Source organism: Accipiter gentilis, chromosome 5, assembly GCF_929443795.1.
Source record: "Accipiter gentilis chromosome 5, bAccGen1.1, whole genome shotgun sequence".
NCBI classification, from domain to species: Eukaryota; Metazoa; Chordata; class Aves; order Accipitriformes; family Accipitridae; genus Astur; species Astur gentilis.
In genome coordinates this window covers 31110928-31138899 of record NC_064884.1, presented here as the reverse complement: position 1 = coordinate 31138899, position 27972 = coordinate 31110928, and the positions used below count along the sequence as shown (strand labels likewise).

General features: G+C 40.8%; 1 protein-coding gene across 1 annotated transcript in view; it reads left to right on the top strand.

The window, feature by feature from the left end:
• The window catches only part of TIAM2 (TIAM Rac1 associated GEF 2), a 117383-nt gene that overhangs the window by 31646 nt on the left and 57765 nt on the right, over nucleotides 1-27972 (top strand). The window contains exons 4-9 of the mRNA XM_049801203.1: nucleotides 1819-2254; nucleotides 7309-7481; nucleotides 8521-8745; nucleotides 19029-19214; nucleotides 20442-20588; nucleotides 24261-24323. Of these exons, the coding sequence (XP_049657160.1) occupies nucleotides 1819-2254; nucleotides 7309-7481; nucleotides 8521-8745; nucleotides 19029-19214; nucleotides 20442-20588; nucleotides 24261-24323 (1230 nt within the window). The remainder of the gene's footprint in view (nucleotides 1-1818; nucleotides 2255-7308; nucleotides 7482-8520; nucleotides 8746-19028; nucleotides 19215-20441; nucleotides 20589-24260; nucleotides 24324-27972) is intronic.

Genomic DNA, 27972 nt, shown 5'->3' with positions numbered 1-27972 from the left:
GTGTGATTACTTCCCCACCCCCTTCCCCTACTCCCCCGATTTTCCTCCCTTTACCGTATAAAAAGCAAAACTGTTGATGTTTAGGAAGTTACTCTTGGAGAACGCTGACTAACACTCTGCAATAACGTTTGAGAAAGGTGCTCCATTACCAGGAGAATTGGATCCTTGTTGCCAGATACAGTAATCTGAAAAGCCAGACTCGGACTTCAATGTACTGTAAGAGAACGTGGATTTCAGTTCAAGTTGGCTTTTGCGAGGCCACAACCAGCAGTGTCCTGCTGCTTGAGAAGTGGTTTGTCTGGCGATGCTTAGGAAGGCGTCCGATCCCACTGTTGCTCTTGGCCGAGCGCTGGAGGTCCTGATGCTATCAAAACACAGCACAGCTTTTCCACTGCAGTTTTGAAGAGCATCAAGTAGGAAGCAAAGGAACAAAATAGTAGTTGCTTTCAAAGCTGCTGGTGAGAGCAGCTCACAGGAGACCAAGGTTTATTTACTTTAGTCATGTACAGAAGTCTATGAACAAATAAATGCTTTTAGAGAGGCATTCTAAACTTGAAAGAATAATAGCTTTATTATTACTGAGGGTAATAGCTTCACTTCTTGAATTGTTTACAGCCATCTCTTCTTTTCTCTTCCCTCACACTTTTACTGCAAACGACAGCAGGTTTTTTGTGTTGTATGTTCTTAAATCTTGTTTGCTTTTAAGTAGGATCAGCAACACTTGAGTTGGGAAGACAATAAATGGCTTTTTACAATGGATGGTATGGTTCTCGATAGTGAAGTTAGTCCAAGGAACTCTATCTTGGGCAGTGCAAAAATCCCTGTCTATCACTGGAGCCTGGGAGAGTTGGGAGCAGTCAGGACATTACTGGGAAAGGCTTAAGAAAGAAAAGGCTGAATCTGTCAATAAGGTCCCATGTCGACAAGCAGTGGCAAGAAATGGGCCTATATTAGCATCCCTATCATAAGGCAAAGCTGAAGTCATACCATCAGGCCTGAGTATTTCAGATAAAATTGGCCAGCCCTCTCAGTACAAGGGATGAAGCTGCACAATGCACTTAGGAGCAAGGCCCGTTGGTGCTTGATGAGATAGTCAAGCTCCTGGTGGGCTTCCAGCAAGTCAGAAAACACACACCTCTGCAGTCTGGAGACTGGGTTTGTGCCAGTCAGCAAGCATGTCTGTCTTTTTTTAAATCGCATCTTCTGTTACATTAGGTTTTTGTCAATTGGTCAATACTAACAAGCTTAAAATATTCTCAACTTTTGACCTTTTTTGTGTTGGATAAGCACAGTTTATATGTCAAATAGAAAGTGGAGGTAAAATCAGCCTAGCTGTGCTGAAGCTAAATGTAGCTGCCTTGCACAAATGGGGTGTCACCAAAGTATTGAAAACCCTGTAATAATAAAGAAACTTCTTGTGACACTGTTCCCACTTGTACTCAAATAGGTGTGTAAGCAGCGGTGCCTGGGTTTCAGCCTGGAGAATGTGGTTGTCTCCTGGAGTCCATCAGGTTTCAGCAAGTAGAAGCCCCAGTAGTTACTGGTGAATTTGGCGATTACTCGCAGGTGTCCGAGTTATCAAAACTTGCAGACTTAGTGGTTAGGGTTTAATGGGGTTCTGTTGAGAAAACCATGAGTGGTGGCACTGATGGTGTCAGCAGCTGCTGAGGCAAAGCCTGTGATGTAATGGTGAAAAGAGGTGGCCCTTGATGAAGGAACTGGCCACGGCTAAACATGAAACATTTAAATGTCAAATGAAGTGTGTCTTTTCATCATAGCTCTAGTGACTGACTGCTGACAAATTCCTTTTTTGCACAGGAGCCAAAGTGTAAAGATGGGAGTGAATACTTTGACAGCAGAATGGACAACTTCACCACGGACACGCTGGCACCATCGCAGTTCTCTGCTTTGCTGTGGTCACCCGGCTCCAGCCATGTCCTGTCCCAGAGAAGCGAGTCCACCAACGCGGTCAGCAGTGATGCCCTGAGGCAGAACATTTATGAAAACTTCATGCGGGAGCTGGAGATGAGCAGGACAAACCTGGAGAACACTGAGACCTCATCGGAAACGGAGGACTCCAGTGGCGAGTCCCTGAGCTCCTTGGAGCAGCTGGATTTGTTGTATGAGAAAGAGCAAGGAGTGGTGCGCAAGGCAGGGTGGCTGTTCTTCAAACCCCTGGTGACCCTGCAGAAGGAGAAGAAGCTGGAGCTGGTCACACGGCGGAAGTGGAAGCAGTACTGGGTCACGCTCAAAGGTAAACCACCGCGTTGCTCCTTTGGATTGGCAGCAGCAGTTGTTTCCATCGTGTCTCAGGAACTTCATGCATGCTGGTTTCTGTTAGCAGGTTTAGGGGGATCAGAAATTCATGCCTAACTTTACACAGTCTACCCACATGCTTAAAGTGGAGCATGTGCCTAAGCAGCCCACTGAATCAAGGTGGTGCTCATGTCTTTGGTGTTGCATGTGCAGCCTTGTGTTTCATACCACAGCAGGAATTGTTTTGTCTGACTTCCCAGTTTCTGTAGTCATGCAGAATTGGGGGTTTAGAAGATGCTTTTGGATGTCTGGAGGTCAAAGACCAAATTGAACCAAACCCGAGAAAAATACAGAAGTTACACCTCTGTCTCGGGGGGGAGTAAAAATTTAAGGATCAGGAGAAGTCCCTGGTGCCCAGTTCCCTGTCACAGGCACGCAGTTCCTTGGGCTCTGCTATGAGGTTTACTTAAAGTTGGGGTAAGTTAATGTAAAAATATTCAGGCCATTTCCAGCGCTTCGGGTGACAACGTAGCGAAGAGGTGAACTCCCCAAGTTAGTGCATTTACACAGAAAAGTGTGCAGTTCAGGGCAAAGGAGGCCGAAGCAGCAGCAGGGGAAGCCCTGCGGTGCCCGAGGCTCAGCTGCCATGGACCGCTCCCAGGGCTTGCCAGTCTCCCTCCTTTCCCTGGATAGTCTTTCACCATGCCCGCTCCCTGCAATACCAACCCCTTCTGGTTTTCAGCGTGCCCACCTTCCCGTCTTCCCCGGCTGCTCCTGCTGTGAAACAGCCCTGTGGGAAGGCGATCCACTTAAAAGGGGCTGCTGCTGGTGGGCTGTGGTGTGATTGCTGTGCTCAGTGCTGCGCTCGCGCTGCACGTTGATTGCTCAGAATAATCGAGGAGGTAGGTGTGCCGCGAGAAGTGTATGGGTGTCAGGAAGTGTGAGAAGGAAAATAACATCTATTGTGGGGAGGAAGAGGAATTTAATGGGTGAGTTCATAGGCTTGCCTTTTTTTTTATTTTATTGCATTCAAAGGATTTGCTTTCAGTAAATATAATGCTAAGTTAATGAGTAAGGAAATGATCAAACTTAATAATTTCCTAGCTTATCTGGGGCTGGAGGAGAGAAAATACAAACTTTCCCACAGGTTGCCCTTTTCAAAATTCTGCATGGGTGTAGACTTGAAGAAAAATGAACAGCAAACAGCAAATGCTGGGAATGTTGTCCTTGATAGTGCTGATTTAAAAGAAGCAAACTCGCAAGATTGTAGCAATTCCGCCTAATAATTCAGGGACTTGTTATCAAGGGATCAAAATGTAGGTAGTCTTAACAATTTAAATCACTTACCCTGATCATCAGGTGGCATGATTCATGCTTACAAGCAGTGTATACAAAGGGAAAAACAATACCTGAATTCCACCCTCTTATTGTATGTGTTTGCATTATGGAGTATGAGTTTGATCTGCCTCTTCTAAAATTAAAGTAGTTTCTAAACAATCATATCAAAACTGTAAACTGAAATACATTATATACTAGTAGTTTGTGCATTTCTGGGCTAATGAAGCTCTGGGAAGGAATTCAGGTGCTTCGTGTTCACCTTTTGCTATAAAATTGGCTTATTGGTGACCTTAAACAAGTTACATCCCTTCTTCCTACCTGAATTTCCCCAGCTATAAAAAAGGAATAATAAAATTCTCTGTAAAAAGCTTTATTAACTTGTATTATAAGAAGAAGTATTAGATACATTCATGGTGCAGAATCTCTTCCGCTTTGTTAGCTGTTTTAAATATACATTCCTCATTTCCTTGATTTCGTACCTTTATTGTCCCGTGGAGACTTCTGATGCCAAAATAAACTTGCCTGTCTGGATATCAAGGCGTAGTTCTGTTTTCATAATATGCTGTATCAAGATCAAGGCGCTTGCTTTGGTTCCCCTTTTACAGGGTTTTGAATAAATCTGTATTTAATTTGTTCTTGAAGTTTAAATAGCCAAGATATTTAAAAATATGACTTAAAATAGCCACATATGCAAATGGAGAACAGCATGTTTCTTTGCACTCCGTTGAGATGTGTTTAATTATAAATACGCAGAAGGCTTATAACCATCTGGTTACCTGCCAGACTTCAAAGTATGCATGTCCTGAGGCCTCTGCTCTGCTTCCAGGGCCATGAAGACCTGAGCTTGAATAGTAACCCTTTAACAAAAGGAACTCTTTGCCGTCTGTCCTGTCTAATTAGTTTATTTTAATGAGGGAAATTGCTTTCCCATTGCCTTCCCCCCTTCAGTTCAAGTTTTGATTAAAATACTTGGATGATAATCAGTCCCAGTGGGTCTGTCAGATTTTATGAAACTAGCTGCTTCCAGGGTTTACTTGGCTTGACCTGAAGTTATATCTGGGGTTCCATACACCTGAACACACATGCCCGTCAAAATTTTTTATTTATGTACATATAAACTGTCAGGATAAAAACTGACATATCTTTAGTTACCTTTTTGATAACACATAGGGGAAATACAGGAGTTTTAAAATAGAACTTAATTTGCACTTTCCTAAAAAGCAGAAGTGGAGGTGGTTGTACAGTCCTGCTGCTGCTGAATGCAAGAGGGGACTTTGTTTTGTTGGTTTAGTTTGCCCTGTTATGTTGAAATGATGACAGAAGTGCCATGTCTGATATGCAGAGTGTAACAAACCATATCCTTCTTTTCCAACTGCAGAGATTTCCAAGTGTTTCTGTGTCATAAAGAAGATCAAGTGAGGGCTGCTAAGGGGAAAGGATAGGACCAACTCTGTAGGAGTTTGGTATTACCTAAATATCCTGCCAGACAGTCTGGACAGTAATAGAAAAAGGTGCACTTAAATAGTATAAAGGCATTTATATTTATTGGATTCTTTAATTTGAAAACTTTTCAGTCGTCAGATGTTTTGGTCAGTAACCTCCAATACATATTTCCCTTTTTCTTGTGACTTGTACATTCATTGGCACTGAAGAATGTGATGAAATCCATCTGATGGGTCTCACTTTTCATACACTTTAGATTTGGGCTGTATGAGGACCAGCGTATTCCATGTCATAACTTTTCACAGCAAGTGTGTCCCATAAACACTAGTAGGCCCAGCTTTTCCCTTTATTGGACAGAAGAATCCAAAAATCCTTGATTTTGGTTCTGATTTCAGATTTTACCTTTGAGGAAGCTCCCCTCAAATTTACATGACTTTGGCTGATGTGTCTGGGATTTTTAATACAGCGTTAAGTGTAAATGTTACAGAATTACTAAAATAAAGGTTAAACTCTGTTTTTACCTAACTATTTTAAAAGCATCCACATAGGAAACATTTCTGTTTTGCAGGTTTTGCTATGTCTCCTTGATATGCACTTTCCTGGCATATTTGCGTGTGCATACATACACACAGTGTGTCACACAGAGAAACACCAACAGCCCGAAAATCAGCAAGTCAACCCAAAATCTCAGTTTTGGTGCTGCCCTGTGTTGTTCTGCCTCTTTGCTTTGAAGGAAAAACAATAACAAAAAGGGGGCTAGAGAGATGACAATGCTGTAGCCCTAGCAAACTCAATCCTTGTATTGGCTGAATCTCAAGTCCTCTACTGAGTATGTATAGGGCTTAGAGCAGTAATATATTCATGGATTACTAGCCCCTAAGGGATCACTGTGATCATTTATTTAGTCTGACTTGCTGTGTAATGCAGCCATAGATCTTCTCTAAATAAATTCCTGAATGAATTTGAGCATATCTTTTGGAGAAGGTTTGCCTTGCTGGAGAATCCACCATCAGCCTCAGATTTTTCTAACTGCTTAAGTTATCCTCAGTTTTCAAAATGTATTTATAGTATCTGGTCTTAGTTCTTCCAGGTGACACATTCAGCCGTAGTATAGTATTAATTTGTCTTGTGAATTAAAAAAAGCACCAAACCCTCTGTTATTAAACTGCCGTTTCCCAGGGTGAAAGTGAGGTTTGTTTACTTGTTTTCTCTGAATGCACAACTAGCCCAAGAAATTCTTGAGAAATCTAGTTTATAACTAGATTATTTTAGTAATGCACTTCAGTCTGTGACCCCTTGAACAGGCAAATGGGTGCATCTCAGAGGATGGTGGATTATATAGCATGGGGCAGGAATGAAAGGCTGGTGGGGATGGAGGGGACAGGCCCTTCTTGAGCCAGCTTTACTGCCAAAGGCAACACGGCAATGTAGTCATACTGCTGGGGACTGGGATCAAGTCCCCTCTGCCGTTCTCCAGAAGTAATTCCTCCTGTTACACTCAAGATTGTTATTGTCAAGGATTAAGTTTGTTTCCTTAGATGCTACACTATCTGCAAGACTGGATATGCTCAAATTCAGCCCCTTTAAACTGTTTTAAATTATTCAGAATTGTCGTAGTCTCCAATTTGGAGGTAGGTTCAAGGAAATCCAATTTATATTTGAGAAGTTTATTCACCAAGCATGTTGTTCGAAGACTAAAGTTTCTGCAAATCTTTTCAACAAATACAAAGATTTCTTAGGTGGCTGTTATGAAATAGTTGGTTCAATTTAATAAAGAAATACAAAAGCTGATTTAGCTAAGCAAGAATTAATCTTTTCTACATTCTTTGACTTTTTAAGAGGCTGAGTTTATTCATAGAATCACAGAATGGTTTGGGTCAGAAAGGACCTTTAAAGATCATCTAGTCCAACCCCCCCTGCCATGGGCAGGGACATCTTTCTTTAGGTCAGGTTACTCAAACCCCATCCAATTTGACCTTGAGTGCTTCCATGTTGAGGTATCCTGTTTTATTTTTTAAGTCCATAGATGTTTCTTTTGTCCGTATTAGAAGCCTGTTCCAAATTTTCATTGACAAATTCATCATTAACTTTGCCTACTTTCCAGTTTAGAAGATCTTACTTTTTTTCTCTATTTCAAAAGAGGGGCAGAACTGATGTTCCCTGTCACTGAAGGGTGTCTTAATTCACAAAATCATTAATAGAAGAGAACTCAAATGGGAGATCCAGAACTTACCTCCTCCTTATGTTTTTTTGTCCCTCTGAACTGCAAAGGTTGTACTCTGCTGTTTTACGAGACCTATGGAAGAAACTCGATGGAACAGAGCAGTTTGCCTCGATATGCCCTTTTTGCAGAAGACAGTATAGTTCAGTCTGTTCCAGAACATCCCAAGAAAGAAAACGTGTTCTGTCTCAGCAATTCTTTTGGAGATGTCTACCTATTTCAGGTAACAGTATGCATATGTAACTTTGTGGTTGTTTCCATCTTCGAATGTGTTTGTGAGTATGCACATGCATACTCACATATATGATTGTATATAGGCATGCACACACACGCATCATGCTTGACATAAAAATAATAGCATAATTACACCATTACACTATACTATTTTAATATTAAGTGTGTGATATGACTTCAAGTATATGATATTATACCAGTTGGCTCAGTCAATTACGGTGCAGAAATAAGAACAACAAAGATCACAAATCGGCAAGACACTTTTGGTACCTGGTTGTTACAAGCTTCTAGAAAATCAGCTTTATTATCAATTTTTTTCACATCTATTAGCATTCCACCCTTACAGAATAGTGTGCTCAACCCTGAATCTGCTGGCCTCAAAGAAGGTTTGCTTGAGCAAGATGTTCAAAACAGAAGGCTAAAAATAATCTAAAGATCTTGGCTGCTTAACTGCACCACTGGAAATGTTAATAAAGAACAGTATTATGTGGAACTGCCTGCATAGAAACATGTTGATTCATAGGCGCACTTGTAAATATCTCCAGAGACACTTTGCAGATGTATTCTCTTTACCTTGCTGTCGTCTCTCCGCTAACTTGGTGTTTTTAAGTAAGGAAACACTTCTCCTCAGACCTTGCATGTAAAACCTCTGTTTCTCTGTTACCTGCAGAAGAGGAGATTTATCTTTGAAACCTGTTGGGTTTTACCTTAGTTAATTGGAGGGATGAAGAATGCAAGTCACATTTTTCCCAACTCTTATGGGGCTCTGTTGTGCTCCTGGAGCTCTCAGAACTTGCAGGTCTAAGAAGCAGAAGCTGAAGGTTGCAGGCAAGTCATGATGGAGTGCAGGAAAAACTCACACTTCCTTTATTTGCACCGTTTTGAAGACAAAACCTTATTTCACTCATTTTAAGATAAAGGGCCTAAGATTACAGTGAACCCATCAAGCACTTCATGTCCTAGAGCTGCTATTTTTTTTTCCCCCCTCTTGTCTGCTCATAATGTTGCGCCATTGATTTTTTTCACAGGCGACAAGCCAGACAGATCTGGAAAACTGGGTTACTGCCATACATTCAGCCTGTGCTTCCCTCTTTGCGAAGAAGCTTGGGAAAGAGGACACTGTTAGGCTGCTGAAAAATCAAACTAAGAGTCTCTTCCAGAAGATTGACATGGATGGCAAGATGAAAAAGATGGCAGAGTTGCAGCTCTCAATTGTTAGTGATCCAAAAAACAGGAAGGCCATAGAGAATCAGGTACTGGAAACAATATTTTTACAGGAGCATATTTATTGTTATTTCTTGCTTTGGGCTCCGACTGTCTGTGCTTTCTAGGCCTGAGAGTAATTGTCTTGGGGAGAGCTGGCATGGTAGTTGTAATTATTTCCAGGTTTCTACAGCAATCCAGAGCAGCGCGGGAGGTGGGTTCCTCAAAGCTGAGGATCAGACCGATCTGTTTTATGAGCACAAAAAGCTATTTCTTGTCTCTTCTGGAAAAATGTAATTAATTTTCACTGTTTTATGATATACTTAACTGTTAATAATATCTAGTTGTTACATGGCATACCACAGAATATACAGTATGTTCTGGGAATAATTTATTTTATTATTGAATTGCAGTAGAGATTTAAGAATAGGTACTTAGCAATACTGTTCTGCACCTTAAGGGAGGATGTGAAGAGTACTTTATGCAAATAAAATTGGAGGAAGGACTGAGGCAGACAAAACCATGTGCTTCAGTTGAAATTTAGCCATGACTAGAAGGCCAGGATCCACTAGGCTTCTTAAAAAGCCCCGTAGGAGTCTAAATGAGAACAAGAAGTCAAGACTGGAGTTTTCCATCCTAGGTGAAAAAGCACTGCTGTGAGTACCACTGGAGCATTATACCAGTATCAGTTCAAAGAAAAGGGGGACACTTAGTCACTAACAGCACTTCTTGTAACACTCTCTGGTTGCATGCTGGGAAATTTTTATCTCAGTATAAGCCCAGGCTCATTGCTACTTAGCTTGAGAGAGCCAACATGCTAAAGGCAACATGTTGGCTGGAGCAGACAAAAGGTTTGCATCCAAACTTGTGTCTAGGCTAATTTTGTTTCATTGCAGCAAGAAATGAGCTGAGTCCCTCCCCCTGCAAATCTGAGTATGGCTTCTGAATGCCTGATGTGTTATTCTGATCATTCATGTTTTCATATTATGGTGGTAGGAATGCCTGAACCTTGGCTAAAGCAACAGTTTCGTGCTGAGGAAGGATTCACCACAGAGATTTGTTTTAAAACAAAAACCAGAATAACCACCCCAAAATTTAGTGTTCATGGTGTGTATGTACCTTGGCATTTTAGCCAAGCCATGCCTAAGACAAAAAGTCAGGGCAGGTTAATGAGCAGCTAGAACTGTTCCTCACTGAAAATGCTCACCTTATCTGTATGGTGGTGCCTAGGCTCTGCTCTCACTTCTAGCCTTACTCTGCTCTTGCTTCTAGCATGTGAACCAGGAATTACTCCAGTGATAACCTTATGGAAGTACATTTTGGTGTGTTGAGATCTTGCCCATGTCCCCAGTTTTGCAGGCAGCAACTGGCAAAAGATGCTTTAATTAGACGTGCTAAGTGTTCAGGCAAAGACCTCACTACCCAGGGCCTCTTGTATACTAAACTCGTCTAGTAGTTTAGCTTAATAGGTCTGTGGACTGAGGTTGCCAAATCTTTTATTTTAATAGGCCATTAATAGAAGACATCTGATAATCTGAATTTGTTGACTAGTATTTGAAAGCCCATCTCTACCTGCCCTTCCAGTCAGAGTAGCTGTTGCTCTGTCATTACTTTAAGCTGCACATTATGGCCTCTTGCGTAGCAACCAAAGTTTATTTCCTTTGATCCAATACAGAATAATGATGTTTCTTTGGTTAGTGGAACACTTTTAGTTTCAGGAACTTGATGCTTATAATATTTAAAATTCTTACGATACTGGTTTGAACTTGAAGGGCAAACTGACTGGTACTGACTACACTGTCAAGGTCTTGTAGCACACTTCAGTCTGAAGCTATATGAGCAGAGTTCAAAAAGTATGCAGGTTTGTGTAGGGATTTGTGGCGCAGATGTTCATAAGCCCTTTGAGTGCTCAGGTGTTCATAATTTATTTCCAGGTCACTATATTTCATGGTCCAGAGCCTAGTGAGGTGAATGGAGGAGGAAAAAAGTTAAGCATCCTTTTATTGCAGTAGGTTTTGAGACTTAGAAGAATATACAGATTTCTAGAGATGTCTAGTGCTTGAAACAAGTGATGCACTGAGGAAAAATCATGACGTATATTAACTGAATTTATTACACACACACACACACACACCCCCAATTAGATACTGATGCTAGTAGTTTATTTAGAGTCAGCTGAAGATTGTTGACGATGCTTTCTTAATATCTGCTAATTAGATGTTCTGTCCCTGAACAACTGCCTTTGTTTTCCAGCTCAGTCCCTGCAAGAAGCTGCCTGTGTTGTGCTAGAACTGAAATCCATCATTAGGGCTGCAGAAGATTTATTCCTGTTAATCTTCTGCCTATGAATGTCTCAAAACATTGAATGAGGGCAAACCAGTGAGACAAGGAGTGAGATGGATCATGTGCAAACATCTACTAGTTAGCAAACAATAAATTTACAATGAGCCTTTTCTCCAGTCTTGATCCCTTTGATCTCTATAAAACATTTCCTTACAATTGCTGAAGGTTTGTTGGCAAAGTAACTTCAGACAAGAGTCAGTCGATAACTGGGTTTCCTAATCTTTTGTTTTGATGTCTTGGAGATTGGCTTTTGCAAAGGAAAAAAAAAAAAATCTTGATGTAATTAGTAACTGAGAATTCTTACTATACTTAGGAAGCTAACAATTTTGAAAAACATTATTCCTGAGGGAAAAGTTTGCGTGTATGTAGCTTAGTTGTTTAGTAACTGTGGTTGTTTAGTTGTCTTTTGCCCACTTTGAGTAACAAGAGGAATATAAATTCTGGGTTTGGTTTTGTGTAAATCTGGTGTTTTCAATCATGTGGCAGTTGTGATTCCTCCATGCTGAAGTATATTGTGCTGTCAATACTGGAGTTTATAAGCATGCCCTACACTCAGTGCTGGAAAACTTCACTGGTGATACCTTTTGGGAAGTCAGTGGAAATAATGTGATTGACTTCAGAAGGACCACGGTGATTTTTTATGTAGAAAGATGAGGCACAGTCTTAATTTACTTCCACGGGGGAATTATCTTGTAAACTGTGATTTCTGTATCCTTTCTCCTTTTCCTTCCTCTACCTCTAAAAAGCAACCACCCTAACTCAACTTTCTATTTTGTTTCACATCTGTATTGATTTAAAACCAATACTTCTCTGCTGAAGACTCAGTAATTCACAGGGCTTTTCAAGCAAACAAACCCTTTTCTTCTTTCGCAGTTACCATCACCTAAAAGGCAGTTGCAGTAAGGAAACTTGGACTTCTAAAATTGCTATAGGTATTTTCATGTACATACATGTTTCTTTTTGGTGTCTAGCAAATGGACTGGAGAAGCTCATCTTGATACAATCTTTTAAATTTGGTGGATTTGCAGGCTAGCAATTGATAAAGCTAGTGCTAAACAGAAGTGCAAGCAAAAAAATAAGGAAAATGTTGGTTTTCTAGAGAAATGATTGTTTTAGAGACTTGATACTATCAAACGGTTGAGAAATATCTTCAGCCTTGTGGCCTAGATCAGGGATTCTCTCTATCTGGGTTTACTGGTCCTATAATAATGACTGGTCCAATAATAGACTTGGTAACTGTTTAAGAGAAAATGGGAGCCCTTCACATAGCTATTGGTATCCTTGGGCGGTTCAGAAGAGACCAATGAAGTATCTGTGAGAGCAGATGCAGCAGCCAGTCCCAGCAGGGCACTGGTGGCATGGCTGGAAATCCCAAGCCTGCATGTACTACCTATAGCCATGTGTGTTTTTATTACTATATGCAATAAATATGTTGTGGGTGGTGGTATTCCCCCAGGGTGTAACTTCTCCCCTGAAGAGAATTAGGATGAAAGGTAGCAACTTAGAAAATCCCCTGGCGCAGAGATGAATTTCAAAGCCCGTCTTTAAAAACATTTTAGTTTTCCTAGCTGTTTAACCTGCTGGAGAAATCACAGTGTTTGCCATGATTATGGAGCCCTGTCTAGCTGCTAATGAAGTTAGTGAAAAGGATTATTAGCATTTATTTAGAGCTCTTTTAACAAAATATTGCACATTAAGTCGAAAGTGGGGCTGTCTCTGCCTGTAGAAGTGGTTTTAATGGGATGGAAAATCTACCTCACAGTGAAGGCACCGCAGCTCTGGGTGTACTTCTTTACATACTTGGTATATATGTCTATTCTGTTGTCTCATTTTAGACCAATAATATGAATAATAGTTACTTAAAAGAATTCTGGGGTTTTCTCTTCAAATTTTAATATGTTGGTATAATCACGTTTTCCAACCTATTCAGAGGTTTCTGATGTTATTCATGTTTTCTGTGCATATGATACTTAACTTACTGATCAGATGGGTTATGAACGTAGGTATTTACTTGCAGGCACAAAATTATGAGGCATTAATGAGAAGAACATGCTTGGAGGTTGTTTTTATGGACATTTTCATATGTGTCCTCCAACTAAAAGTAGTTCGTTGCCATAAAAAAATAAGGGGATCGGTAAGGTGGTAGTCATTAAATCCATTAGTACCTTTCTTCTCCGTACTGGTCTTTGGCTTTCTACACAGAGCATAAATTCAGTACTTTTTTTTGTTTAAAATGTATCTGACTCTTTCCCTTTTCTCTCACATTTATAGGAAGATGATTGGCATAGTTTTGGGAATTTTATTCTTCAGGCTCCCCAAAGCTCAGATTTCATGTCTTAATTTTCTATAAAGCATCTGATGAAACATTGTCTGACATTCAGATGAAAATTCACAATAACAACACTCAAAGAGAATCTTTTTAGGGAGCTTCGCTAACACTTGTCAGTTTTGCCACATAGAAATTAAACTTGAATTGCAATGCACCCTTTTTTTTTTTTTTTTTTTTTCTTCCATACCCACCTAAAATAAAAAACATTATCTAAACTTGTTAGAACAGGTCTTCAGTTTGGGCGATCTTTGAACTGGATAGAGCAGAGCTCTGTTTTCGGAGAGGTTTAGTACTATTTCTTTTCAGGTGCCACTCTTCAGTGTTGGATGGTCCCTCCCTACATCATTAGCAAAATCCTTCTCTTTAATAGTAGTAGGCTGTCACTAAGGAATGAAATGAGTAGGCAGCCAGAAAGTTAGGGAAGGTCATGTCCATTCTCCTCACTGCTGTAATTACAGTTTTGGAGATGCGTGAATTTTCTATCTTTGTTTCACAAAGATTTAGTATAAAATAATGAAAAATTAATAACCTATTACTCAATGTGGAGTTACATAACACTGTCTCATACGATGAAGCTGGTGGGGGAGCATGTGCAGAAAGGGCTGGTCTTCTGGGTTTTGGGGAAGGACAGCTGGATAATGAGATTTGGTGGCTGTCTTAATTACATCCCTAGCTATAGACATACACGTTGTACTACAAATTTCTGTCAGATTATTGACAAAAATGTAAATTGGGTACATGTGGGTGCACTTTTGTGCTATCAGTGGTATTGGGAATAAGATTTTCTCTGTCTGTTTTGGTGAGAAATGATGAAAATTCTGTCTTTCCAAAACAAGCAGAAAGATGGCATTTATTGTAAAAAAACCCTCCTATTTTCTTGTTATTTCAGGAAGTTTTCTTAACCGTTTTTTAAGTCGCTAGGCAGGATGAAGGATATTGCTAATTGCACATAATTTTTGTTGTACTCTATTATGTTCCCGTTTTTATTTCTTTGAGCTAAAAGTTATGACAGTGTCTCTGTAGTGTCCTTTATAGTAATGGAATTTCTGGGAGAGTGATGTTTTTGCTTCTTCGAGTTCTCTTTAGGAAATAATGACAATAGAAACCTTTTCCTTGTCCCCAGAAACCAAGTGACTCATTTATCCAGATGGGTACAATATGAATTGTGTCTGAGAACCAGGGACTGGAATGCAAAGAGTTTGGTGGTGTTTGTAATGTGGTTGAAAAGCTGTTCATATGAAACAGCAGCAGAAGTTTCTTTTAAATCCATAAAGTTCCCTACATCAGCTTGCAGAGACACTTTCCATCTGGGAAGAAGATGTTGCGTAGGGGAAAATTCTGAATTTTTCACTGCTATAGATAGTGAATTGTGTCAGTGAGTAGCTCATGTTTCTATGTGGTATAAGAACTATTACTAAATCCAATCAGTTTTAAAGGCTTATGCACTGAGAGAAGGTCCTCCTTCCTGTGCATCTTTTCTCTTGCGCTGCCTTAAATAAGTGCCAAGTGGGAAACTGGTATTTTGTTATCAGGTGAGCTGTCCAGGAAGTTTCTTCCATCCTTTCTCTGGGTCCTTGAAGTATTGCTACCTCAAGTTGATAACTGTGTCATTTCTGGCACTGCTTTCCACCATTCACGTACTGGTTTGCGTTTTATTACACTGAACTCTTCTTACTTTCTACAGAACAGGTATTTGAAAATGAGGCAGTCCTTCTCCAGCCCCCCTAAAGGTGCTGTTTGCTCTGTGGTGTAAGAAGGGTGAGGAGCCCAGGACCATCCCTGAGCCACACTGTTGGCACTGCCTTTGCTGGGACTGTCAGGGCCCTCCCTTTTACAGTCTGCAAACCCTAAGCATGTTCGAGTGGGGGTGAAGGTGCCACTAGAAGTGTCACCTGCAGAGAGAACTGTATAGCACGTAGGAACTATGGGTCCCCATGTCACCTGCTGGAAAACACTGGTCTCTATTGTCTGGTCTGAATGTATTTACCCCTTGCCTTTTCCAAGCTACCACTTTAGAGTTACCTATAGAAAACCTAGCAGGGTTATTGAATTAACAGAGTCCTGCTTTCAAGTATCTTCCTTTAGCTCATCTGCTTGTGTGATTTAAAATGCAATTAATTTACAATTGTTTCTTAGTGTCTGAATAGATGCTTCACAAGTGCGGAGGAGGATTGGCTCTTTAAGTTTTGAAAATTATCATTACTCTTAAAAACTCATTCCTGAACTAAGTCTCTGATGCAAAAGCTCGTCCCCTCACTTAGCACTCCCCATGTAATTAGTGTCTTGTCCCTGCACCAGGCTCCCTTGCATGAGTTCTCCTGGTGGCCCAGGCTAATTAATTCATGGCCCTAATTCTTAAGGCTTACCACATTTTACTGCTTTCTAGCTCTCTGCCACAGCCTCCTTTTTCTCTCTACCTTACAGGGATCATGCTAGGCTGAATCAATTTATTTGGGTGTCCCCTCCTTGCCTTTCTCCCAGGCTCTCTCCTGCTGTCACTAAACCCAGGAATTCTTGCCTAACATTTGCCTGTACCGAGAATGACATCCTTCCTTTCCTCTAGGAAAAGCATTAAAGGCTTTTCCGAGAAATTGACGTGGAGGTTTTGAAGCAGTGACTGACAGAGAGGATGGTTTTGGATGCCCCGGCTGGTGGCGCAGGCAAGCGCAACAGCTGAGGAGGGCACGTGGGGAGTGTTCCACGTGTGCTCACTTGTTCTGGCGTGCCTCACGTCGGGCCGCACCTCTTATCTCTTTGCAGACTCGCTTCATGCTGCTGTTAGCCTTTGTCACCCATTCCTGCTCTCGCGGCTGTCTGGTGCATCCACTTTTTCCTGTTTGCTTTCGAGCAGATTTCAAAAGGGCCGTTTTGTCTGTGCATGAAGAGATTAAGTCTCTGAGCCGTCTTCCGGGCAGTCCTCCCACGTGGGACAGAGTTTTGCCTCGCACAATAGCAGAATAAGGATCGCAGCAGCTAGTCTGCAGGCTGTAAATTAACTTCATGGACCAGGTCATACTGTGCTTTGAAGTTGTTGCTTTTTTATTTGTGTGCTTCCCCCATTTAGTCTTCAAGAATATAAATCTTTAGGAAGAATTATCATAGTTTAAAGGGCTTAGACAAATAGCAGCTGGTATTAGTTCGTGGTCTCCAATTGGTCCCAGACATCCCTGGTTTTGATAAGACTAGAAGACAATCCCAGAAATTCCCTGCCTACAGCTTTTGCTAATGCCATTAAAAGTAACATCATGATTACGAATGCTTTTGGAGCTGATTAGCTAGCATCCTGCATGACTGATAAACACCGTAATTTAATTATTTATGTAGAATGTCCTTATGTTGTACCCCACTCCCCCTTCTTAGATTACCCTTATTTTAAAGTACAACTTAGTACAAATATTTAATTCTAGATTTTGAAGAAAGCCTCAGAAACACAAGGATGCCTGTGTTCAGCTCCTGCTCAATGGGGACAGGATGCTCCACTAGAGCAGTGCCCAGAACAAGCCTTGCTCTGTTCCCAAGCTATTCAAAGTTGGCTTGGCTCTGTACCCATGGAGGTGTCATCCCAAAGCGAAAGACTTCACCTGAGCTTGTAGCTTTTGGCTTTGTGAAAAGCTGACAACCATGTTTTCATTCTGGTTGGGTGTTGACACAGAGAAAGAGCTCGCCACAAAACCTCCTATTGGAGTTGTACCATGCGTAAAGTACTGGCAAGCAGAAAAATGCTCTGTGAGGAGTGGCTGAGAGCACAAAGAAAGCAAAATAAAGGGCAATGTTCAAATAAACCCAAGAAAAAAATGATTATTCTTTCTGGGGCACAAAGGATGCATGTTTTGAATGTCTGTGGTGAGAGATTACATGAGTCATCTTTGTTATGTACATGTCTGTCCTTTTTTTCTGGACTTTTGGAAAGTGCTCTCATGATAACCTTTTGTAAATTCTATCTTTTGCTGTTAATAGTCATTCCCTGAAAGATTTTTTTTCTTCTCTTTTTAGTATACTGTAAATTATAATTTTGCATTTGCAGATATACAAAATAGTATATTGTCTTTCCTTTCTTCACCCTACCTGCCAAATAAGGTTACCTCTTACATCCAAAAGTATAGCCATAACTGTCGCCACAGTTTGCGAGCGCACGTGTAAGGAAGCCAGTCTAGGTAAGGTCTCTATCAGTTGTAGTACAAGCCTTAGCACCATTTTGTTAATGGGGTCTTTTTGGCCCTTTCATTGCTCACTTCTTCATTGTTGAAAGCAAGAGGCAAGATACCTGTTTAGTTCTTGTAATATTTGGCAGCATTATAAGGAAGCTGAACTGATTTTGCTTCTAGATGAGCCTGCAGGTCATAGTTCACCTGAGATTTTTATTATATTTATCAGCTTGTTTTCTAAGTCACAAAGGTGCTTGTCCCAACCTTGGCTGATCTCATTGTAAGGTGATAATGTCCCGTGAGCACAGGGACAGGCAGGGTGTGCCAGTGAAAGGTATGAGGTCAATGCACCTTAGAGAAAATGTGATGAACTTTCTCCGCAACCCTAAACTACCTGTTGAACAAACAGCATGCAATGATTGGAGCTGACATTGGAAGATCAGCATTGTCAGGGGATTTTAACAATCTTCAGTACATGAACTTGGTGTACATTAACCTAATGGACATGCCTTTCTGCCTTCCCATGTGCGAATGCCCCTGCTCTATTAAACACAGCAGCCTTTTTATTTGTACTATTTATTGCTGTGAATGTATATTGTACTCTGTGGGGCAGATTTTAGCTGCAACTACCAATCTGTGAGTTAGGGAAATGAAAAGCTAAATTTGACTTTTGTGCAGTGCATAAGAATATGTGTTTGTGTAGATGTGTGTATATCTACACAAATACTTAAAACCTGTCATCTGAGCCTTGATTCAGAACTTTATTTGTCTAGTAAATATTTGAGTCTCTTCACTTTCCTATTTTTACATTGAAACTGGATTAAGCCATCTGTTACATCTGCATGTACCTGTGTTAGATATGTTTAAAAATTACATGAAGGGTATGCTTACAGTCTTGCTTTGGGTCCAGTGGTTTCTGTTGGGCATATATAGCTCATTTTGCAGTTTGTCTGAGCATAAGCATGTCTGAACCTATTAGACAAAGAACCGCACGTGCTTGTGTTGCCAATGCTGTTTACAGATAGTGAGGCTGTAGGACGATAGTAAAGAATGAGCAGGACCTATCAGTGTAGCTACTTCACTTTGCGCAGTGCATTAGTATAGCTATGCTGCTTTGCTTTCAGCCAGCCAGCTATACAATCTAAGCTCATAAAAATGAACAAAACAAAACTAATCTCCAAAAAGGAGAGAGAGAAGGAAAAAAAAAAGTCTTTGTGAACCACAGGGCTGTGTTTTTATGTAACTGCTTTTGTGGCTATCAAACTACTTGAAGTTCATGGTATGTTCATCTTGTCAGTATGCATTTAAGACCACCAGCTTTGTTTTATTTCAAGCCATCTTTTGGGTTGATGTAACACAATATGACTGAATGTGTTTTGGCAGGGAATAACTAATCTAATCCATATACTACCAGATGAAAGTAATTTACTATGGGTTTGGGGAAGAGCTCAAATTTTCAATGCGGCCCACAAAGACATTTTTCCCCTTTTAATTGTCCCTTTTTATATCTAAACAGATCCAGCAATGGGAACAGAACCTGGAAAAATTTAACATGGACCTTTTCCGAATGCGATGTTACCTAGCCAGTTTGCAAGGTGGGGAGCTCCCAAACCCGAAGAGCCTTTTGGCTGCTGCCAGTCGTCCTTCAAAATTGGCACTGGGGCGGCTCGGCATTTTTTCCGTCTCATCCTTCCATGCACTGGTAAGTCTGAATGCACTTTTCGTGGGTATGTTATACAAAGCCATCATTAATATTGTACTTAGATGTGGAATTGTACTGGGATAATACATGGCTGCACCCACATCCATTGCTCAGACAGCCCTGTTCCCTTCTCACCCTTTCTGCCTGTTCCTTGACTGCAAATAAATTTTCTTCTAGAGATATGCTTTGAAACCATGAGGATATAGCCATGACATTTTTGGCCCCTGAGGACTCCAGAATTGGGTACTTCTGACCTATACCTAAAAAAAGAAACAAACCAAAATATTCTTCAGATGTAAATGAGTCATTGTGTTGAAATTTTGTCACTGCGATTTCACCTCCACTGAATTAAGAGTTTAACCTGTATAGGAGCTATGTCACTTAGAGTGAAAAGACCCTAATACTGAAATTTCCAAAAGTTGTTAAGGTGCCTCTGGGCTGAGCTGATCTTTTTAGGACGTCCCAGATGGCTCCATTTTTCAGAAACAGTTTGATACCCTCCTGAAGAAGAGGTATTTTCAGAACAGACTAAAACTAGAGAGAATCCAAAATTATGCCACTTTTTAAGAACTGTGGGGTGTGTTTGCAAAGGGAATGAGGGAGATCCTCAGCTGCTGTAAGCTGTTCTCACCCTGTCGGCTTCAAGGGAAGTACGGCAGTAGCAGGTTCTCCTCTGCTCTTTAATCTTGGCAGGTCTGTTGGGCTGATCTTGGCAGAGAGGGGTGGACCACGTTTGCTGTGTGAGAAGTCAGTCTGAATAGTAGTTCTGAAAGTCCTGTCAGGGAATGTGTTTCTGCCACTGTTTTTATCTGCGTGGTTTGTGTCATTGCTTGTTAATAACTCAATGCCATAGCACGTTTATCTCCTATGTCTGGCAATTTTGAGAGTCTTTCTTCCTCTAGCAATTTCATATCTGAATGATAGGTTATCATCCTTCTTCAGAGCCTTTTCATTAACTTCTTTTGTTGTACAGAGCAATATTTTCTCAGTTCTTCCCTTCCTATGACCTTCTAATTTTGCTCCATGACAAAAAAATTACACGATCATGCCATGGGAATACCAAAACAAGTATCACGGCTGAAAGTTTGAAACATTGTCCTTGCACCTTGGCATATTACGTTGTGGTGAACTGAAGTAACTCTCACTTGATGCCTCAAGTTGAAATAACTGTCAGTATTTTGCTGTTATGAAAGTGATATAGGAAGGCCTGTCTCTGTGTTTAAATAGATCTGCTCCAGGGATGAAGCCGCTCTCCGGAAACGTACCCTATCTCTGTCACAAAGGGTCCGAAATAAGAAGGGTTTATTTTCTTCGCTGAAAGGACTGGACACGTTGGCAAGAAAAGGAAAAGAAAAGCGACCTTCCATAACTCAGGTAGATCTTAGTTGCTGGGGATAGCATAGAATGGCTTGTTTCTGCTGCGGCTCATCCTGCGAGGTGCTGGTGGTGCACGGGGTAGGAGACATCTGTCCCTCAAATCTGTGTTCGCAATATCAGTAGACATGGCAGACTTGCAATGGGAGCATCACTTGTGAAGGATATATATCTAATTCTGGGTTTCTTTGGGATAAATAAGATTGGTGAATGAGAGGTTTTGACCCAGTGCGTTAGTTTATTACCAGCAGCACAAGACCATCAGGTTTGAATTTCTAACAAAACTCATCTTCTGGCACATTGCAAACTGTTTGGAAGTGGGGTTTCTTTGGAGATAGCCTGTATGCACAGTCCTTAACACAGTGAGTGCTGGCTTATGCCTGGGACTCTGAAGTACTATTGCAATTTGAGATAGACTAACACAGGTGAGTTTCAAGGGAAAAAGAGGAGAGACCGCTGCAAAGACAGCCGTCTTTCGCACGGCCTCTCAAAGCAACATGCGCTGCTTGGAAGTACATTTTAGCCAACAGGAGAAGACTGCTGTCATGCAGAAGGCCAGCTGTAGGTGTAGAGAACTGACTGATAAAGCTGTGCCAGGTTACACCAGCTGAAGGCTTGGCCCAGGTTTGATGTGCTGGGGCAGGCTGGCACCCAGGAGAGGGGCTGTGCTGATGCACGCCCCTAAGGGCTGCCTTGCTAATGAAACTACAGCATCTCCCGGGGTCTTTTTCTCTTTGTGAAACTAATGGCCCATGCAGGCATTTAGTGTAAACCCCACCTTCAGGAATTGGTATTTTCTCAATAAAAACAGAGTTACATGTGAAACAAAAGTTTGCTGCCTTCTCTCTGGAAAAAAAATGTAAATAACAGCAGAGACAATTCCTTGACGGTGAGGCAGAAGGCATAGAGGCATGCCACGCTCAGAACGTTACTATTTTCACTAGCCTTTGCCATGTCTGCTGTTTCTCCTGCAAAGCAGTATTTTGTGCATTGTTCATTAGGTGACTTTGTTCCTATTGTTCCCTGGCCCTTGTATTTTGATTTTGATTTATTAGTCAAAAATCTATGATCAGCGCTTGAAAATTGGCTGTTCTTGCGCGTCTGGTAATCTGCTTGTGGAATATTTAAACAAGCCTATCTGTACGCATACTGCAATAGTCCCAGAGCTGATGCAACAAATTCAATGTTGCAAAATAACTTGTCAGGATTTTCTGGTCTAGAGGTTTGTATTTTTAGTAGGTAAATATTTATCTCTCTGTTACACTGGGATGAAGCTTCTTGGGGTGACTGCTATGCCTTAGAGTTGTGTTTACATGGTGAAATTGAGTAAGAATAAAACTCAAGTCTGTCTTATGAAAGAGGGAACTGAAGGAGAAATTTTCTCTGGGTCATGCTTTTCACATAATATCCTCTGTGTTCCCCAGCAGGTGAGGTTGGTCTGTGAGTCCTGTGCCTCTATTTCTTTATTAATAAGAGACCTGAGGGAAGGCATTTTATGCCCCTTAGCTCTGTTTCCAGCGGAGCTGGTACCTCGCACTGTCTTAACTGGGTAATACGTCCTCCTATATGCTTTATAGCCCGTGAAGGGGATTCTGCAGAACTCTGGGATGGGGAATCTTGTATCCATGGCAAGGAGAGGAGACTCCAGCTGCCCTCCCAGCACTTTTCTGAGCTCAGAGGAGGGAGCCCTGGCACAGACAGAGGTGCCCCTGGTGCATTCTCACCCTCCTTATTCCAAACCTTGCAACCAGCTGGCTCAAAAAAGTGTTCATTTTGATCCACGAGATGAGGTTCTTGGTTTTTGGTTGTTTTTTTTTTTTTTTTTTTTTTTTTTTTTTGTTTTTTTTTTTGTTTTTTTGTTTTTTTAATTTTTATTAAACATCCTACAATAAAATTGAGGAAATGTAAATGTTGAGTGTTGCATATGAATAACATGGGCCTATGACTCATACCCATAAAAGTGAGGAATTTTTAAGGGCATGGCTTGAAAACTGACCCATGAATGTAGAAGGTGGCTGAAAAGGGAGCCACGTCCTTGCTCAGACTTGTGTGTATGCACATAATTGTGTATCAAAATCAGAATAGGCCTGAGGCTGCCTTTCTTATCATCTCTTTCAGCCCACTGGGAAATTGGGTTAAGCAGAGAAGTGGAGCTCACTTCTCTGCTCATTGTGCTGCGATGTCTGTGTCAAACAATAGGTTAAAAATGCTTTGCTTTCTTGGATTTAATTAAAGTTCATTTGACTGGACCTTGTATGTTTTAATCTGCCATACCCTAGCTTCAAAACTAGATGGTACATTCTTGAACATCATTGTGTCAGAGAAGTTTTAAATTTTATCTTAAGTTTAATTTTATGGTATTAATAAAAAAAAGGTTCAGAGTTTCTATGCTGGGAGGCTTTCGTAAACATTAATGAAGTGGCTCAGTCTTTTACAAATCAGTTAATAAAACTGCACTGTAGCAGATGGGGGATGTCTAGGCTCACATTATCCTCAGTTTCTTAAATGCTTATCTGCTTTCTTGTGTCTAAATGATAAACTGTTTTGAGAAATGATAAACAATGAAATACTTTGATTACATCTGTGGGTGAGACAAGGAAGAGGAAGTTCAGAAGTGGTGCCCTTTATTTGCATTGGCAGAAACTGGATTTCATATGAAAGTTTGAGAGTTTGTTGGTGTCTTGGCTTATCTGAAAAGTTTTTGCTAGTACAAAAAAAAAAAAAAAGAAAAAAGAAAAAAAGAAAAACCTAAACAAAAAAAGCTTAGATGTAAGTTTGATATTGTCCTGATTGGTTGACTGCAGAAGGAGTTAAAAAAAATGCTATTTATATTTGCACTTTGTGAGGGTAATGTTATTGCCTGCAAATCTCAACATTGTGTATAAACTGTATGGAACTATCTGTGTGTTTATATAACCCTAATCACCAAAATATCTGATTGTATCCATAGCCATTTACTGGACTTTTAAAAATTTCATTAATAAGCCTAACGCCTTTGTGAGATACTAGTTAACCTTTCAAAACAGATGGGGAACGTAAGTCTCAGTTTCTGCTTTCATCATTTCCAAAGCAGACGCAGTAGTCAGCTATTTTTGTTACTTAATAGTGTGGGGTTTGGGTCAAGTATGCCTTTAAAGCTAAGCTAAATGTTGCCATCGATAGTGTCAAGCTAACTGCTTAGGTAGAAGAGATGAAAAACTGTAAGGGTAACAAGTAATAGAAAGCAGCAACAATGATTTGAAATAGTTCCTTTAAATCATTTTGAGATTTGTAGCTGTACCTAACAGTATCCTAAAGGGTGAAACTATAACTTCCAGTGTAGTGCATGATTTGAAGGTAAAAGACTTTAATCTTATTGCTAAACAGTAGATAGGAGAGAACAAGGACATGAATGTTTTTATACGTGTTTCAATGTATGTGTGCATGTTGGCTGAAAGAGAAAATCTGCTTAAATTTTCTTTATAGAGGGAGATTTCTATTTCTTTAATACTACTTCTAGTCAGAATAAAACAATAAAAAGGTATAAAAAGATCCCTGGGCTTTAGCAGGTTGATATATATTTATAAGTTTAGTTTTCATTTTTATTTTTTTCAAAGAATTTATTAAATACAGGTAAGAAATAAAGGGTTTTATTTGTTTAACCTATTTATTTTTCTGTAATATTTTTAATAGATTTTTGATTCAGCTGGAGGACATGGGTTTGCTGGTGTCCAGAATTCAGCCAACTCTGCTGAGGTAAGATATGCCTGTCCTCATTCTGTACCATCTTGTTTTTAAATTCCTGAATATATTTCACTAAGTGTATGATGAGCGTGGTTCGGAAACCCCACAGAGGTTCATAAACCGCAGTTAGAGTTAGCTGGCAGGATTATAATTCTACCAATGAAACCACTTTAACGTAAGTTTCAGAACATGCATGGTAGCCATTAAAAAAAAAAATTAAAAAAAAAAAAAATCCCTAGAAGCTTTTTCACAGCACTAATCCTTACAGTGTGTACACCGCCTGAGAGAGATTTGGAACCAAGCTTGTTTGAAAGCACCCTGTGCAGTATGGCAAAACCCAAAGTGTATTTTTCCCCTTTGCCTACTTCAACAGAACCTGTGTATTTTGAGTATAAAGGCAAATAAAGTCTAATTAAAGTCTGCGGAGCATACCAGCAGAGAAGTGAGAGTTAATATATAGCTGGAGATTGCTCAAGTAAAGGAAGAGAAAGCAGCATCCCCTCAACAGCATCACCCAGTAAATAGCTGCGGCTGATGTTCTCCAGTGCCCAGGAGGAGGAGAGCTGCTGCTCCTCCCTGCCTGGTGTGAGTCACGGTCCCGCTCCGCTCCCGCAGCCTCCCCAGGGATAATGTCGCCGTCCCCCGGTCTGGAAGCAAAGCAGGACGCTCCAAAATCCATAAAGTGCATGCATGTATGGACCACCCAGCGTTGTCTGTGTACTGTAGGGCTTACATAGACAGAATTCTTCTCCCTCGGTAGGCTTGTGCAGGCCTCAAATAAAAGATTCAGATTAAGTCTTAGGCACAGGGTTTCTGGACTTTGTTTTCTGTATAGTACAGCTGGATTTCTTTAATGGCAACATGTGCCAGACTCAGAGGGGTATTTACCTTCCCATCTACCCCCATCCCTTTTCCTTCTTTGCTCTCTGAACTAGATATTCTGCCGAAGCAGTTCAAAACTTGAAAGAAGACTTAAAAAAAAAAAAAATCATACTACAGTACTGTTACCTTTCAGCTGAGTTTGTCTACCAGGTATTAGACAAAAAGTTAAAATCTGCATTTAAAATGAAATATTGCTCTTGAAAATTATTAACTGTAATGAATTATTAACTGTAAAGAAGAGCTGCTATGAATCTTGTGTGCAAGGTTTGGACAAAGCTCATAATTTTTCATAGGTTTTTATGTTGGTCTTTTGTATCATTATGTGCTACATGGTTTATTTTCTCACCAAGTACATTCATTTAATGGTTAGGTAAGAAATCTATAATTATGCAAAAGTTATGCTACTGAGAGAGGCATCTCCCACGGACAGCAGCTAATCCTGTAATGCTTTTTTGCCTTCTGAAAGTATCTTCACATTTTGACTGTTCTTTGACGAAGTCTATTGAAACACCTGAATTCCCTTAGTTATTTGACCGCTTGCTGGTTATTTCCTGGGGTGGGAAAGTATTTAAACCAAATCACTCCTCTCTTTTCTAAATAAATTATAATCATGAGGTATTTCTGGGTGAAATGATCTCCTGTGGACAACACTTACAAATTCCTCCAGAACGTACCACTGGGTGTGGTGCGAGATGGTATCCATTTCCCACCTCAGAGACTGCAACCACAATTCGTTCCTGTCTGGTCCTGTTAAAACATGGAAAGGTTTGGTCCCTCCTAAAACTGAGAAGAGGCAAAATCTCTTGGGTGCACCCACTGAAGGTTTCTCCCAAAGGGCTGTGACGCCAGACCCTCGGTTTAGCACCGACCCCCTCGGGGCTGGGAGGTCGACGGTGCTGCCTCGTGCAATGGCATCTGCTGTGGGTCTCCCGTCCTCTGGCCGAACAAGAGCATTTGCTCTTTGTGAACCCTTCTGAGGAGGCAGGGGAAGGTTTTGAAGGTGCCAGGGAGCAGGCAGAATGAAGTCGTCTCCCTTTGGTGCCATGCTGGGGAAGGGATGAGGTCCGGCTTCTCGAGCCAGGTCTGGATAAAAGCAGCCTTTCCCGACTTCAGGCAGGGGCTCGCAGCCCCACTTCCTAGGTAGAGGGGACCGGCAGCGGGGGGGCAATGTCGCTGCAGATTTTGGGCCAGGCTTTTACAAAGTTTAGCAGGGTTGTGTTTCAAGACTAAAAAAGAACCCCCAATTTAGGTGCTGAAGCAGAGCTCTGGAGCTCAACCTTCTTTCTAGAAAAACAACATTATTATTATTATTAATAATAATTACTATTATCTCAACCTTATTTCTAAAACCTTTTTTTAATGGGAATTAAATATAGCGTGGGCATTTTTAAGATCCTGACATTTTGATGAATCATACGACAACTCAGAAATGATTCATCATAACTCTGCAAACCGTTACTTTGGCATCAGCCCGGTTTCATTGGCTGATTTCAAATTAAAAAAACAAGAACAGCATCGAAACTTTTATAAAATGCTACCTGAGGAGTGCAGCAAATGACAAATAGTGAAATCTGCCAGGGACGCTGTATTTTCCCTGAAAAGGATGATAAAACCAGAGGCAAATAGTGGGAGGAAATTATGAAGTAACCTATTGGTCCTCCAGCAGCCCTGTGGCACATCGTGTGACAGTCTGCAAATCCTGGCGCCTATTTCTGGAAAATTGGATGGGTTGTTATAACTTTATGTGGCAATGAATGAATGAACTATTGTAGAATTAGTCACTGCAGGCATAACAGGAAAAAAAAAAAATCTCTTTTCATGTCAGATTTTCTGAGATGGAAAATGTGGATGAAGCAACAGTACCTTGACTGCAGTTAAGGAACATAGTCATGTTTAGTAACAGAGGCGAGTTTATCTCAAGGCGTATGCTTGAGCACTAGTGTACGTGGCAAGGAAAGGGAAGTATCTTACATTGGCTGCAGAACATGCTGCCCTGTCTTAAAAACTTCCAGAAAAAAGGTGGCCTTAAAACTACTTGTCATCACCTTAATCCTCTGTTTTGGGGTTTGGGGTTTTTTTTCATCTCTGGCAATAGTGAGATTTATTTCAGTCGCACAGATTTGAAGAATGTTGCAGTGCAGTGAACCACTGTGGTAGTTACAAACCTCTGAGCTGCTGGGATCATCTCCTGAGCTGAGGCAGCACAGCTTTGGTTTTCCCTGGAGGAAGCCACTGGAGAATTCAGCCCGACTCGTTCCTGCTAAACTCTTGCACAGTGTGCCTGCCTTGCCCTTTCTCCTTTCTGTCATTTACACTGTGGCAGGAGGTCAACGTTTCTTCCCAGGTGCTTGATTTAGTGCTTTCTGACAGGACCACGCTTCTGTGGGAATTATCTTCTTCAACACCACCAGTGTTATGAGTGGTCTGGAACCACAGCCACCAAGGTGAAACTTCAGCTGGTGTAGATTTCATTGGTCCATTAATTGCAGTAGTTGGTAGATTTTAGTAGGATTTCCATGGACCCATGTTAATAGAAATTTCATTTTCAACTAGTTGAGGGGTGGTTGAGTAAGAGATATAACATCTGTGAATGCCATTAGTTCATTAATATTATTCCACCAAAACCAGCGTTACTCTGGCATCAAATTATTATTGTGCCAACTCTGGGTTGGCTGCAACCTGAATTTCTGCATTGTTCGGTAATTACCTGCATAGGATTGCTTACTACATCATTTTCACAGCCTCGGTTGTTATTTGGAAAAACAAAATAATATTGCTC